Raw genomic sequence first — 14,571 nt, forward strand, 5'->3', positions numbered from 1 at the left:
TTCTCGAAATGCTCCTCTGTGTATAACCTCACCCACACCACTGATTTTCAGCTGTGTATAATGAGCATAGACAGAAAGCAGCCAATCAGGTGAGGGCGGGGTTATACAGAGCTAATGGAGATGGAGGGTACATGGCAGCAGTTTTACTAGCTCTGTAGTGATAATCCCCTAGCGATAATACAATGATTTGATTTTAACTACAACAAGCAGCCCGGTAAATGACACATCATTGGAATCAGAGTCACTGTCTCTCACTGGTAACAGACAGTCCTGTGGTGTCCGACAATAGAAGGTCACAGCATTTGGCTGGGCAAAATACTCCCTGACTTTCTATTATTTCTGCTGTTAGTATTCAGTGTACTGGTATCTCCTCTGCTGGTTTTTCATCTTTTTTTTCTTTAGGACCCAGGGGAGCTCCTCTTCCCTTCAGCTACTAATAATCTTTATTTCCCATTGGGCTTAAATACTCTAATTTTCCCTGGACTTGGGCTGGTGATCTTCAGTTCTTTCACAAGCTCTGGATGCAAGCAGGTGGCTTGCACACACCAGTAGGATCATTGTTGCTCTTTACCGAACTTCTTACTGAGTCGTCTAGAGATAAGTTGTATATTGTTTTCCCTTGTTTGTTATCCCTGTGTGTCCTTTAGTGCCTAGTGGGGTTGACGAAGAGCTCATCCCATCTGCTCTCTACCTAGGGCCGAGATGAGGGTCAGCCTAGGGTCAGGTATCTGGCTCGGTGCATAGATCTAAGGTGGTGAGGGAACCCAGGGCCCAGCGGTAGGCTTGGTCAGAGGTCACCATCTTCCCTTTTGCTATACACAGGGTTTCCCTTTCGCCGTTCACTTGGTACTTCCCCGTACCTAATGTGACACTGTCTTTATATTATCCTGATTTTTTTAATTAAGGGGTATTTTTAATTAAGGGGTAAACACTTAGTGACAGAATCCCATAAAATTCACAAAACCCCAGCATAGGTATCATAAATGTTACTTGCTCTTCATTAGGAGATAGGCCCCTTTCAGTTCTGATCTCTTCTACACCCATAATCTAAACTGTAATAAAGGTTTGTGGGCAGAGATGAGGGAACATAAAGAGTAAAGTTCAGTGTTTGAACCAAATACAGACTTTATACAAAAAAAATCAGTGTTAGAGTTCGGAGTTTGGGTACTTCATGTATCCTAACCACTCGATCTAGCATTGCAGGGTGTGAATGGCTTTCACAGGGAGGTAAAAAGATCATTATAGGATGTATTGTGTACAAGGAAAAAAACTCTGTCCTCCCTCCCAAGATACTAAATGCTCTGTTTATGGCCGGTTGCATGTGGGCGGAGACCCGAACTGCCCAATCAGTGACTTCCAACATGGTACAGGACAAATCCGGTTCCCGAACTGAACTTTATCTAAAGTCCGACTGAAAAAGCTGAACCCGACCTTCAAAGGGTGCACTTATCTCTATTTGTGGGTAGCCTCACAAAAAAAAAAAATAATCCCTTGGCTATCAGACATTTAAAATACTTTCGTTCTTTTATTACAACAATTATCCTTTTTTTAAAGGGGCCACTCCTGATTCATGAAGTGGTGCATGACTCTCCATGAAACTGGAGCATTTGACGAGTGGCATGTTCCTCCTTGTACCATGCTAGAAATACAATGTATTACTCCCATCAGGGACTGGAGTGAGATTTCTGGCATAGGGAACGCCACAGCTCGTCTTGAATTAACCCCTTCACCCCTAAGGCCACTAGAACACCCTAATGACCGGGCTATTTTGTGCAATTACGACCAGTGTCACTTTGACAGGTTATAACTCTGGAACGCTTCAACAGATCCTGGCGATTCTGACATATTGAACTTCATGTCAGTGGTAAATTTAGGCCAATATTTTTTTGCGTTTATTTGTGAAAATTTCTGAGATATTGCGAAAATTTCGCAATTTTCAATCTTTGAAAATGTATGCCTATAAATCTGAGAGATATGTCACACAAAATAGTTACTAAATAAGAATTCCCACTTGTCTACTTTACATCAGCGCAATTTTCAAAACAAATTTTGTTTTCGTTAAAGTTAGAAAGGGTCAAAGTTCATCAGCAATTTCTCATTTTTCCAACAAAATCATTTTTTTTTAGGGACCACATCACATTTGAAGTCACTTTGAGAGGCCTAGGTGACAGAAAATACCCAAAAGTGACCCCATTCTAAAAGCTGCACCCCTCACACTGCTCAAAACCACATCCAAGAAGTTTATTAACCCTTCAGGTGTTTCACGGGAACCAAAACAATGTGGAAGGAAAAAATGAAAATGTTACTTTTTAAACACAAAAATGTTACTCTAGCCATAACATTTTATATTTTTACAAGGGAGAAAAGAGAAAATGCACCATACAATTTATTGTGCAATTTCTCCTGAGTACGCTGATACCTCATATGTGGTAAAAAATCAATTGCTTGGGCGCACAACGGAGCTAGGAAGGGAAGGTGCGCCATTCGAATTAACGCAAAATTAGCTGGACTCATTAGGGGACGCCATGTCGGGTTTGGAGACCCCTTGAGGTGCCTAAACCAGAGTTCCCCAACTCCAGTCCTCAAGGCCCACCAACAGTGCATGTTTTTAGGAATTCCTTAGCATTGCATAGGTGTTGGAATGATCACCTGTGCAGGTGATTAAATTATCACCTGTGCAATACTAAGGAAACCCTGAAAACATGCACTGTTGGTGGGCCTTGAAGACTGGAGTTGGGGACCCCTGGCCTAAACAATGGAGCTCCCCCACAAGTGACCCAATTTTGGAAACTAGAGCCCTTAAATAATTTTTCTAGATGTTTGGTGAGCACTTTGAACACATGGGGGCTTCACAGAAGTTGATAACGTTGAGCCGTGAAAATATATATTTTTTTTTTTACCACAAAACTGTTTCTTCAATTAGGTAGCTTTTTTTTCCACAAGGGTATCAGGACAAAATCCACCATAAAATTTATCGGGCATTTTTTCCTGAGTACGACGATACCTCATATATGGTGGAAAGTAATTGTTTGGGCGCATGACGGGGCTCAGAAGAGAAGGAGCGCCATTTGACAACAAAATTGGTTGGAATCATTAGCTGACGTAATGTTGCATTTGGAGACCCCCTGAGGTGCCTAAACAATGGAGCTCCCCCACAAGTGACCCCATTTTGGAAACTAGACCCCTCAAGGAATTTATCTAGATGTTTAGTGAGCCCCAAGGGGCTCCACAGAAGTTGGTAATGTTAAGCCACGAATACAATTTTTTTTTTACCACAAAACTGTTACTTGAACCAGGTAGCTTTTTTTCCACAAGGGTATCAAGACAAAATGAACCATAAAACGTATTGTGCAATTTTTCCTGAGTACGCAGAGACTTCACATGTGGTGGAAAGTAATTGTTTGGGTGCATGGCGGGGCTCAGAAGAGATGGAGCACCATTTGACAGCAAAATTGGTTGGAATCATTAGCAGACACCATGTCACGTTTGGAGACCCCCTATGGTGCCTAAACAGTGGTGCTCCCCCACAAATGACCCCATTTTGGAACTAGACCCGTCAAGGAATTTATCTAGATGTTTGGTGAGCCCCTTGTACCCCCAGGGGCTCCACAGAAGTTGATAACGTTGAACCGTGAAAATTATTTATTTTTTTTTACCACAAAATTTTTGCTTCAACCAGTTAGCTTTTTTTTTTTCTACAACGGTATCAGGAAAAACTGCACCATAAAACGTGTTGTGCAATTTTTCCTGAGTACGCAGATACCCCATATGTGATGGAAAATAATTGTTTGGACGCATGGCAGGGCTCAGAAGAGGAGCGCCATTTGACTTTTCAAACGCTCAGATGCCGTGCTTCACTGATTGGCCGCTGCAGGACGCATGGTCGGATGAGATACAAAAAGCGTCGGGAATATGGAAAAAAAAAAAAGTCACACCAAAAATTGGCTGATCCGTTATGTGCATCACTGATCAGCGCTCAGCCGCTGCAGGATGCACACACGGATGAGATGCAAAAAAACGACGCAAGCCACAGACAAAAAAGTCCTGCCGAAAATTGACCACGGATGCAGATACGCTATCTGCATCACTGATCAGCGCTCGGCGGGACGCATGGACGGATGTAGTGTAAAAACGGACAGGGGATACAAAAAAAAAATTATAGAAGAACTGCAGGAGGAATAGAAGGCAGAAAGTGTACAGCTTCTTATAGGAGCAGCAGGCAGGCAGTTGGACAGCTCATCAGAAGACCCAGAAAGGACCCATCGATGGAGGCAGATATGATCTGGCCAATGCAGACCTTGGACGACCCGGTGGAGGCAGGTAGGGGACGTCGGAGGGAAAGCAGATGGAGAGGGGGAGAACGGAGAAGCAGAGGCAGAATGGGAGCAGAGTAGAGATCACGGCGGGGGGCAGATCGCAGCAAGGGGCACATCAGCAGGGAGCAGATCGCGGCAGGGGGCACATCAGCAGGGGGCAGATCGCGGCAGAGGGCACATCAGCAGGGGGCAGATCGCAGCAGGGGTAGATCGGCAGGGGGCAGATCGCGGCAGGGGGCACATCAGCAGGGAGCAGATCGCGGCAGGGGGCACTTCAGCAGGGAGCAGATCGCGGCAGAGGGCACATCAGCAGAGAGCAGATCGTGGTAGGGGGCACATCAGCAGGGGGCACATCAGCAGGGAGCAGATCGCGGCAGGGGGAAGATCACGGCAGGGGGCAGGGACTTCACACAGGGGGCGATCACGAGAACACGCAGGGACCATCAGGGGGAGCACGCAATACTCACGTGGAGCAGGAGCATCGGCGGTAGCAGCATCGTCGTGGTGTTACAAGTACCAGCCGGTGCACGCTGCAGACATGTTGGGGGAGGGCTTCCCAGACCACCAGAAGCCTGGGGAGGGAAGTCACCTCCAGATCAGACCGCCCCACTGCGCGCTCATTGGAGCGATTGCGCGTCATAGCACGATCGCTCCAATCAGTGCTGCAGGGGTTGGGGGGTGCCATGTTTGAGCTTCAGCTATAATGTGCTGCAGCTGCTGCAGCACCTCATAGCAGGATCTCGCAGTATCTCACTGGTTCAGGCATTGTTTTAGTGCAATTGATGTGGTTGACAGTTCAGATTTAAACAGCCAATCACAACTATCGTCGATGGGGGTGGCGATGCCACCCCCCCTTGGGTCAAGCAAAGGTCTCCTACTGTAAGAAACAGAAGGGGACATCATTTGAAAGCCATTGCTATGGCCACGGCAATCAAATGAATTTTAGGCAGTAAAGTTACGTCCCTGGTCGTTAAGTCACGTAAAAATAGGACGTAACTCTACCCGCGGTCGTGAAGGGGTTAAAGTAGCTGCGCTGTCACACCCCCATCCCACCCAAGCTCTGTCAATTTTGGAGTGAAAATGCCAAAAGCCAACAAATGTTGACACATCTTTCTGAATTTTGAGACTTTTCAGAGCTTTTGTGACAATTGTTTTGGCATAGACGCTTTGATGATTTGGGACCAGAGCGTCTTAACAACTTCCTCATATCTAGGATCCAGTGTGATTCAATTCTCCCCTCACTATTTTTGTGAGCAATACCTACAAGTCTTCGCCAACTCCAGAGGTTTTGAGGCAAAATCATCACATCTAGACAATAGAGAAAGACAGGCATGAAGAATATATATTTACAAGCATTTATTAACATAACAAGATTTGAAATGCAATTATATACAATGTGAAATACTTAAGAGTTCCTATCTCCAATCTGGGCTGCACTTTTTAGTAACTAAAACAGTGGGCAACCTGAGATTAGTGAATTATCTAAATATAATCCAGTATCAAAACTATTAAAAAATATTCTTAAAGGCTTTCAAAAGGGCTAACAGTGTGCCAACTAAAAAAGAAAATGAATATTCACTGTTCCCCACGCCATAATCCCGCCCACCTCTAGGCAATGAAGCCAGCGCCTAGTTGGGCGGTATTATTAGCGTGGGGAGCAGTGAATATTCATTCTCTTTAATATTGGGTACATATGATCACCCAGCCGCCGGCTTATTGATGTGGCTGAGCGATCACGTGTGTCTATTAGAGAAAGAATATTCACTGCTCCCCAAGCCCATAATCCCGGCTGTGGGGAGCAGTGAATATTCTGGCAGCTTACGTCTCCCTGTAACTGGGGGCACATGGCAGTAATGTCATGCGCTGCGCCGCTTATATGCTAAAGTCACTTGCCAGCATCAGAAGAGAACACCGTTCACCGGGAGAGCGGAGGGATGGTGAGTATAATCATTTATTTTTTTTATGTGTGCAGCGTGATTGGGAAATATATACAAGAATGGGCCCGAGATGAGGGCCATATATACAAGTATGGGGACATATATACTAGGACAAGAGCCATATATACCAGGATGGGGATCATATATACTAGGATGGGATAAAGATGGGCAAAATATATACCAGGATGAAAAACATATATATAAGTATGAGAGACACATATACCTGGAAGGGGCCCACTATGGGGGACATTAGTACAGAATTGGGGGATTTTATCCCCGTAACAGTGTTAGCAGCAGATCCTACCCATAACAGTGCTTCATGACCACATTTTTTGAGTTATTTTTTTCCCTATATTCCTCCTTCAAAACATAGGTGTGTCTTATGGTCTAAAAAATACAATAATTTCTAAAAAGAAAGAAAATGGTTCTTTCCCTCACAAATTTAAGGAACTATAGCCGATTTTAGGAAAAAAAACCTTTAAATTATGGAACCATCATGATGGCTTCTCCGTGTGACTCATCTGACAACAGGACCTGATTAATGATAAAATACATTTGGCAAATTCTGAAAGTAAAAATGGCTGCTCCGCTCTGTTGGTTTTCTGATGTGGGCAAGACTTGATTTACCAGTTAAACATTTCAATTCTTCACAACATGAAAAAGGTTCCTTCCCTGTGTGGGTTCTTCACATGTTTAACTAGATCTGATTTCTGAGAACTACAATTTCCACATACAGAACATAAAAATGGTTTATGTTGAGTGATTCTTTTGATGGTGAACAAGACCTGATTTACTAGTAAAACATTTCCCACACTCTGAACATGAAAATGGCTTCTCATCTGTGTGAGATCGTTGATGCACAACAAGATCTGATTTCCGAATAAAACATTTCCCACACTCTGAACATGAAAATGGCTTCTCCCCGGTGTGACATTTTTGATGCTGAACAAGTTTTGATTTCCGAATAAAACATTTCCCACACTCAGAACATGAAAATGGCTTCTCCCCGGTGTGACATCTTTGATGCACAACAAGTTCTGATTTCCAATTAAAACATTTTCCACACTCTGAACATGAAAATGGCTTCTCCCCTGTGTGACATCTTTGATGCACAACAAGTTCTGATTTTCGAATAAAAGATTTCTTACACTCTGAACATGAAAATGGCTTCTCCCCTGTGTGACATCTTTGATGCACAACAAGTTCTGATTTCCAATTAAAACATTTCCCACACTCTGAACATGAAAATGGCTTCTCCCCTGTGTGACATCTTTGATGCACAACAAGTTCTGATTTCCAATTAAAACATTTTCCACACTCTGAACATGAAAATGGCTTCTCCCTGGTGTGAGATCTTTGATGGTGAACAAGTTTTGATTTCCGAATAAAACATTTCCCACACTCTGAACATGAAAATGGCTTCTCCCCGGTGTGACATCTTTGATGCACAACAAGATCTGATTTCTGAATAAAACATTTTCCACATTCTGAACATGAAAATGGCTTCTCCCCGGTGTGACATCTTTGATGCACAACAAGATCTGATTTCCAATTAAAACATTTTCCACATTCTGAACATGAAAATCGCTTCTCCCCTGTATGAGATCTTTGATGCCTAACAAAAGCTGATTTCCAATTAAAACATTTCTCACACTCTGAACATGAAAATGGCTTCTCCCCTGTGTGATATATTTGATGCCTGACAAGATCTGATTTGAAATTAAAACATTTCCTACACTCTGAACATGAAAATGGTTTCTCCCCTGTGTGATCTTTTTGATGGTTAGCAAGGGTTATTTTCTGAGTAAAACATTTTCCACATTCTGGGCATGAGAATGGCTTCTCCCTTGTAGTAACCGTTTCATTTTCCACATCCCATCTGTAACTTTTATTTTGCTTACAATTCTGTAATAAATCGGAATTTTGGACTTGTTTGAAAAGATCTGATGATAAAGCTTTCCAAGGAAGAGCTGGAGGTATATCTGGGACAACAGCGTGCTCTTCATATGTATTATGTGTGATACTTTCATCATTTGTTTTAAATTCTGAAGATAATAGATTTTCATCTGAACTCCCAATACAGTCATCTGCTAAAAATAAACACAATGTTATTATTTTTTAATGATATCTTGAAAGTACTTTTTTTTTTAAACCATAACATCAAAAACTAAATTAGGAAAAAAAATGTATTCTGAATCTGTTGTCCAATTTTGACATCTAAAGGGCGCTTTACACGCAGTGACATCGCTAGCGATGTCGCTCGTGAAAGCACCCGCCCCCGCCGTTTGTACATCACGGGCAAATCGCTGCCCCTGGCGCACAATATCGCTAGGAGCCATCACACATACCTTCCTAGCGACATCGCTGTGGCCGGCGAACAGCCTCTTTTCTAAGGGGGCAGTTTGTGCGGCATCACAGCGACGTCACACGGCAGGCGTCCAATAGAAGCGGAGGAGCGGAGAGCAGCCACATGGAAGTCACGCACACCTCATTGCCGGAGGACGCAGGTACGGTGTTGTTCGTCGTTCCTGGGTGTCACACGTAGCGATGTGTGCTGCCTCAGGAACGACGAACAACCTGCGTCCAGAACAAAGAACGACATTTGGGAAATGGACGACGTGTCAACAATCAACGATTTGGTGAGTATTTTGCATCGTTAGCAGTCTCTAGTACGTGTCACACGCAACGACGTCGCTAACGAGGCCGGATGTGTGTCACGAATTCCGTGACCTCAACGACATCTCGTTAGCGATGTCGTTGCGTGTAATGGGGCCTTAAGAGTTACATATTTGTTAATTTGAATCTCCCATTACTAGCACCAGTTCTCTGGAATGTGCTACAGGAAATAATCTGATTGATTGTCACAATCTGACTGCAAGATAATGAGGGACAGGGGGCTCTTATACTGTCCATCACGCTAGGGGACCCTAAGCTATTCCTAACCTCTGGATTACCCCTGAAGATGGAGATGCCTAAGTCCCATGCCTTACTATTCTCCTGACCAAATCCAATCTGTTATCCCCCGCGGAAGGAAGGTAACCTATAGCTTGCATTAATGAAATAGTCCAGCTAGCATATACAGAAGGGGAGCGATAGATACTTTCTCCTCTACAGTATGTGATCAAAGACATTAACAAGCAACCCAGCAGAGAATAACTCTTGCTAGACTGCCCAAGTGTCAGAGTTCCGGGTTTTCCAGTTTTCTTTTGAAAGAGCTTGCCCTTTGTTAACATGGAGTTTTCTGTTCTGTTGCCCTACTTCCTGTCCATCTGTTTAAAAGCCGCCCCTAAAGCTTAGTCCAGTGCCTGAGTATATTGCTTCCTGTGTACTCCTGCCCTGCTGCTCTCATCTCCTGATTGCTGTTTGGATTCAGTGGAAACACCTGACACCAGCTCTGGACTTCACCTCTCATCCAACTGTGCTCGGACTCAGTCTGCTGTCTCTGGACGGCATTTCTGCCTGGTCCCTTCCATTCATATCCACCCTAGGACTCTCATCACGTACGGACATTTTCTGGACTATATCTGCTGCCCTTTGTGTCCCGGCTGCTGTGCATTTAGGCCTTCTGGGGTGATTGCCGGACAGCCCCTGTATAGGGGTTCGCTCTTGGTGGTCTCCCTGGGGGAGTCCGGTGTGCAGCCCCGGGAATTCCCTTTTGCTCTGAACCTAGCAGGTATTTACGGTGTTTATGTTCCACTGTGTATATACTGTTCTGTGTGCATTTTGCAGTTACATATTACTGTGTATATCTTTGTTCTGTTTACATTTTGCAGTTACATATTACTGTGTATATCTTTGTTCTGTTTACATTTTGCAGTTACATATTACTGTGTATATCTTTGTTCTGTTTACATATTGCGGTTACTTATTATTGTGTATTTTCTGTTCTGTGCACATTTTGCGGTTACATATTGTAAAACGTCTTTTGCACCAAGAACTCGTCTCTGGTTGTCATTGCCCTAACGCAATCGAAATCCTCAGTACATACAGTAGTATTACACCAAGCCTGTGTTTCGACGCCTGCATCTCCTTGCACTGCTCACAGACATCAAAGCAGTTAACAAGCAGAATACAAGGATCTATAATTTCCACAGATTCAGATGTTGCCATGACAGTTGGCAAAACCTGCAAAAATCTCCTTGTAACATTGATCCACAACATAGACAATTTCAAAGAGATTTTTTTTCAAAGACAAACATTAGGCCTGTTTCACACGTCAGTAAAAAACACAGACGTTCTTTACTGACGTGTAAAAAATGCCTATGTCCCTCCGTGTTCCGTGATTCACGGCACATGGTGGTTGTCCATGTGCAATACGTGATACGTGATCCGTACTCCGTGATTGCACATGGACACAACTCACCTGTCACGTTCCTGCTCTCCATGGTGCTGAACTCCTTGGCTCTGCAGCATCTGCCCACCGCTCTCTGCAGCTTCTTCCAGGTCGGCTCTGGCTGCATTCATGAATATGCATGAGCTGGCCATGAAGCTGCAGAGAGCACAGGCTGCACAGAACGTCGCTGGAAAGGTGAGTTGAAAATGTTTTTTATTTTATATGTACATTTTTTTTCTGGTATTTGTTTCATGGACCACACCATAGTGTGGTCCGTGGGAAATCAGTGATGCCAGAAAAAACGGACTTGTGTCCGTGCAGCAATCACGCGGGTACGCTGCACGGAAACACGGTCAGTTAAAAAAAATCACTGATGTGTGAGCAGACCCATTGATTATAATGGGTCTGCATATGTCAGTGATTGTGGTACGTATAAAAAAAAAAGCACAAACGTACCAGAATCACTGACGTCTGAAACAGGTCTCAAATAGTTACAGACAGATGCCGGATATTTAACGGGGTGTTCTGGGACTATAACGTTGATGGCCTATCCTTACGCTTTGTAACAGAAGCAGGTAGCAGGGTCTTGCAGTCTGTACAGACAAACATTGAGGCTCCAATTCATCAAGACCAACGATGGACACTGACAAATGACGTCAGGGACTGGAGTGAGATTTCTGGCATAGGGAACGCCACAGTTTGCTATGAATTAGAAAAGCGGTGGCATCAAACTCTTTTTCTGGCCAAGCTCTGCCCATTTTGGCAAAGCTGGTTAAAATTTGCGTGAACAAGCTTTTGGTCACATGACGTGATGTCAAAAAGGTCCTTAAGCAGTCCTATAATTGGCATATAAACACTGGGGCAGCTAGGAAAATGGGGGCCTGTGAGATTGCAGTTTGCTCTCCCTTTCCCCGAATACCAGTCCTGCATGCCAGCCTGTGTCCTGTTCAGTTTAGACTCCTGCAATTAAGAGACCTTTGGTTACATCATGTCACATGACTTTGAACTCATCAAAGGTCCTTAAACAATCAACCTTAGAATACAACTGATTGGGTCCCTAAGAAAGTGGAGTTCCTGAGAAATTGCGCAGTTTTACTCCTCCCAACACTGACTGTAACTAGGGCTTATTTTTGGAGTAGGGCTTATATTTCAAACATTGCCTAAAAATCCCATAAAATCATGCTAGGTCTTGTTTTCGGTGTAGGTCATATTTTCAGAGAAACAGGGTATTCATGAACCCTCTGCAGGTCTTTAAGTTGCCGTCATAATGTCATAGAGAAGGCACTAGAAACAAACACAGAAGAAGCAGAGGGAAAGAAAACACAGCTGAAAAAAATTAACAGAGCAGAACATCTAAAAATGTAAACACAAAATTAGTACGGAAAGTACATGAGTAGATATCTCTTACAGGATAGACCTGGGGGAAACACATCCTGAGGAACATCGGGATCTTCTTGTTTACAGTCCTGTGGGAGAAGAGGACAGGGACATCTCTCTGGTGTTGTCCTCTTACTGGATAGAACTGGAGGAGACACATACAGGGACTGAATTCATTCCTTACATACAGATAATTATAGGCCGTGTGTATTTAGTCCTGTCTATTACCTGGTGATGTGAGGGGCTGGGGAACCTCCATCATGACATCCTTGTACAGATCTTTGTGCCCTTCTAAATACTCCCACTCCTCCATGGAGAAATAGACGGTGACGTCCTGACACCTTATAGGAACCTGACACATACAATGATACCGAAGGGTTAGGTCTGGCTCGACCGGATCAGGTGGTGCTAAATAGTGAAAAAACTCAAGATAATGTAGAAACTATAGCACACTTATAGAATAATGGAGAAAGTTCTTAGTGGTTTTTCAATGCTTTTTAATGGTGCTAATACAGAAAAAATTCCAAAGAGTATCAGTCCTAACGTTTCGACCTGTGATAGGTCTTCATCAAAGGATTTTATCTGTGTGTATATATCAAAAATCAACAATCAGTGTACAAGCAATAATGTGTCAATACAAAAAGGCGTGCAGTTCACTCACCACATGCGTTCCACCAACCAGGAAGTGCGCACTTACAGCAGCGGTATAAATAGCTCTATTATCTTTCCGGTATCCACTTACATCACCACTGCACGTCCTGGATTAGGGTGAGTTACACGAGTTATCTCACTCAGCTGATTTATTTGCTCATATTGGGATTCATTACTTTATCTTTGCCACCAGCAGAGAACCATGGTATTTTCACCACAGGAGAACCACTCCATTGTACATTGTATGCCATTTTGCTTCATTAATAGAGTGAGTTTCTACTCCACACGCCTGACACCTTTCTACCTACACCATTACTATAGGAGCTCAGCTTCCTTTAGTATGGGGCAGATTAATAAGGGCATTCTACATTTAAGGATATAATGCATATAATGTGACACATGATTCTTAAGTATACAAACTGCTTTCAGACTTGTCACCTTATTTAGTGTGGCTACATATCACGTATGCCAAGCCTTATTTGAGACAAGTTTATGATCTAAAATAGAATATTACATTTTATTGACACTATGTCATGTGGGATGGTTATAATGATATATGGTCCTATATACTCACCGTTCACACACCTATATATTCACCTTTACGCCCTCATAGGATGGTATAACATGTTTCATATTTTTAACAGAATATTTTTCACATGTATTACAGATTTTGTGCATAAAATACAACTGTAATACATTGATATGATATGTGGTGGCCTTTGTCCGTCGTTGCAATTTACCTTTGGTAAGATAAGAAGAATTTTCCTGGTATTTACCTGACCTGAGGGTGAAATAAACTATTCACCTAGAGGTGTGTATTCTATAGACACAATCATTAATTCTTCACAACTTCTCCTTTCCCCCATCCCCCCCCCTCTTTTCTGAAAAATCTTTTTCCCCCTTCTCTTACACTATCTAACTATATTTGTATTTCATCAAAGCTATACATATATTCTCTATATGAATCTGTCTATCAGCAACATCCATAGATCTACTGTAGTTACTGACTTGTCAACTTGATCATAAAAATTATTCTATACGAACATTTAAGGTATGCAAACGTTTGTCACACATACATGATACACTCACAACCTTGAAAACGTCAAAAAACAAATTTCCGTTAGGTTTCATGATTATAGACGTTTGACTCATAATCCGACACATTTGTCCGTGTCAATTTACAACTTAAGGTTGTTCCATTAGGTATGTGCTTAATGCCTTTTTCCTTTCTTTCCTTTTCTCCCTTATTATTATATTTTTTTGCTACTATGTTTATTTCATATATGTCTGATCTTGATTTATATGATATGGTGGAAATATGATTGTTGTACGTATACCCTCTCTCACTTGTAAAGCGCCATGGAATAAATGGCGCTATAATAATAAATAATAATAATAATATTTAAGATGCTTTAAACTACATACTTGGTGATGTATTGATATGTCATTTCTGTACATATATGACTTGCATGTTTTTGTATTGACACGTTATTGTTTGTACACTTATTGTTGATTTTTGATATATACACACAAATAAAATCTTTTGAGGAAAACCTATCACAGGTCGAAACGTTAGGAATGATACTCTTTGGAACTTTTTCTGTATTGGCACCATTAAAAAGCATTGAAAAACCACTAAGAACTTTCTCCATTTTTCTATAAGTGTGCTATAGTCTCTACATTATCTACATACAATGATACCGTCACCCCCCGATCCCTTCAAAGCGTTACTGTATAATGTCCCAGCATTCCCAGCAGTGTCACCTCTCCAGTCAGCAGCTCAATCATCTTGTAGGTGAGTTCTAGGATCTTCTGGTCATTGATGTCCTCATGTATCGGGGGGTGAGGTGGAGGCCCCGTGATTGGGCTCAGGGGTCTTCCCCATCCCTCAGACACAGGGGCCTGACAGCGCTCACTAGAGGTCTTCTTCACTACTGTGTAATCCTGGTTATGGAGA

The 14,571-nt window shown here is 42.7% G+C and overlaps 1 protein-coding gene and 1 pseudogene across 1 annotated transcript in view; both read right to left on the bottom strand.

Moving 5' to 3' along the window:
* LOC142258913 (uncharacterized) overlaps positions 1-14,571 on the bottom strand; it is a 185,962-nt pseudogene that overhangs the window by 41,040 nt on the left and 130,351 nt on the right.
* Positions 8,275-14,571, bottom strand: part of LOC142258910 (gastrula zinc finger protein XlCGF66.1-like) — a 56,533-nt gene continuing 50,236 nt past the window's right edge. The window contains exons 4-6 of the mRNA XM_075331470.1: positions 14,379-14,558; positions 12,192-12,315; positions 8,275-12,108 (exon numbers count right to left, since the gene is read on the bottom strand). Coding sequence (XP_075187585.1) covers positions 11,960-12,108; positions 12,192-12,315; positions 14,379-14,558 — 453 coding nt within the window. The 3' untranslated portion in view covers positions 8,275-11,959. The remainder of the gene's footprint in view (positions 12,109-12,191; positions 12,316-14,378; positions 14,559-14,571) is intronic.

This window comes from Anomaloglossus baeobatrachus (genome assembly GCF_048569485.1).
Source record: "Anomaloglossus baeobatrachus isolate aAnoBae1 chromosome 5 unlocalized genomic scaffold, aAnoBae1.hap1 SUPER_5_unloc_17, whole genome shotgun sequence".
In the NCBI taxonomy this organism is placed as follows: Eukaryota; Metazoa; Chordata; class Amphibia; order Anura; family Aromobatidae; genus Anomaloglossus; species Anomaloglossus baeobatrachus.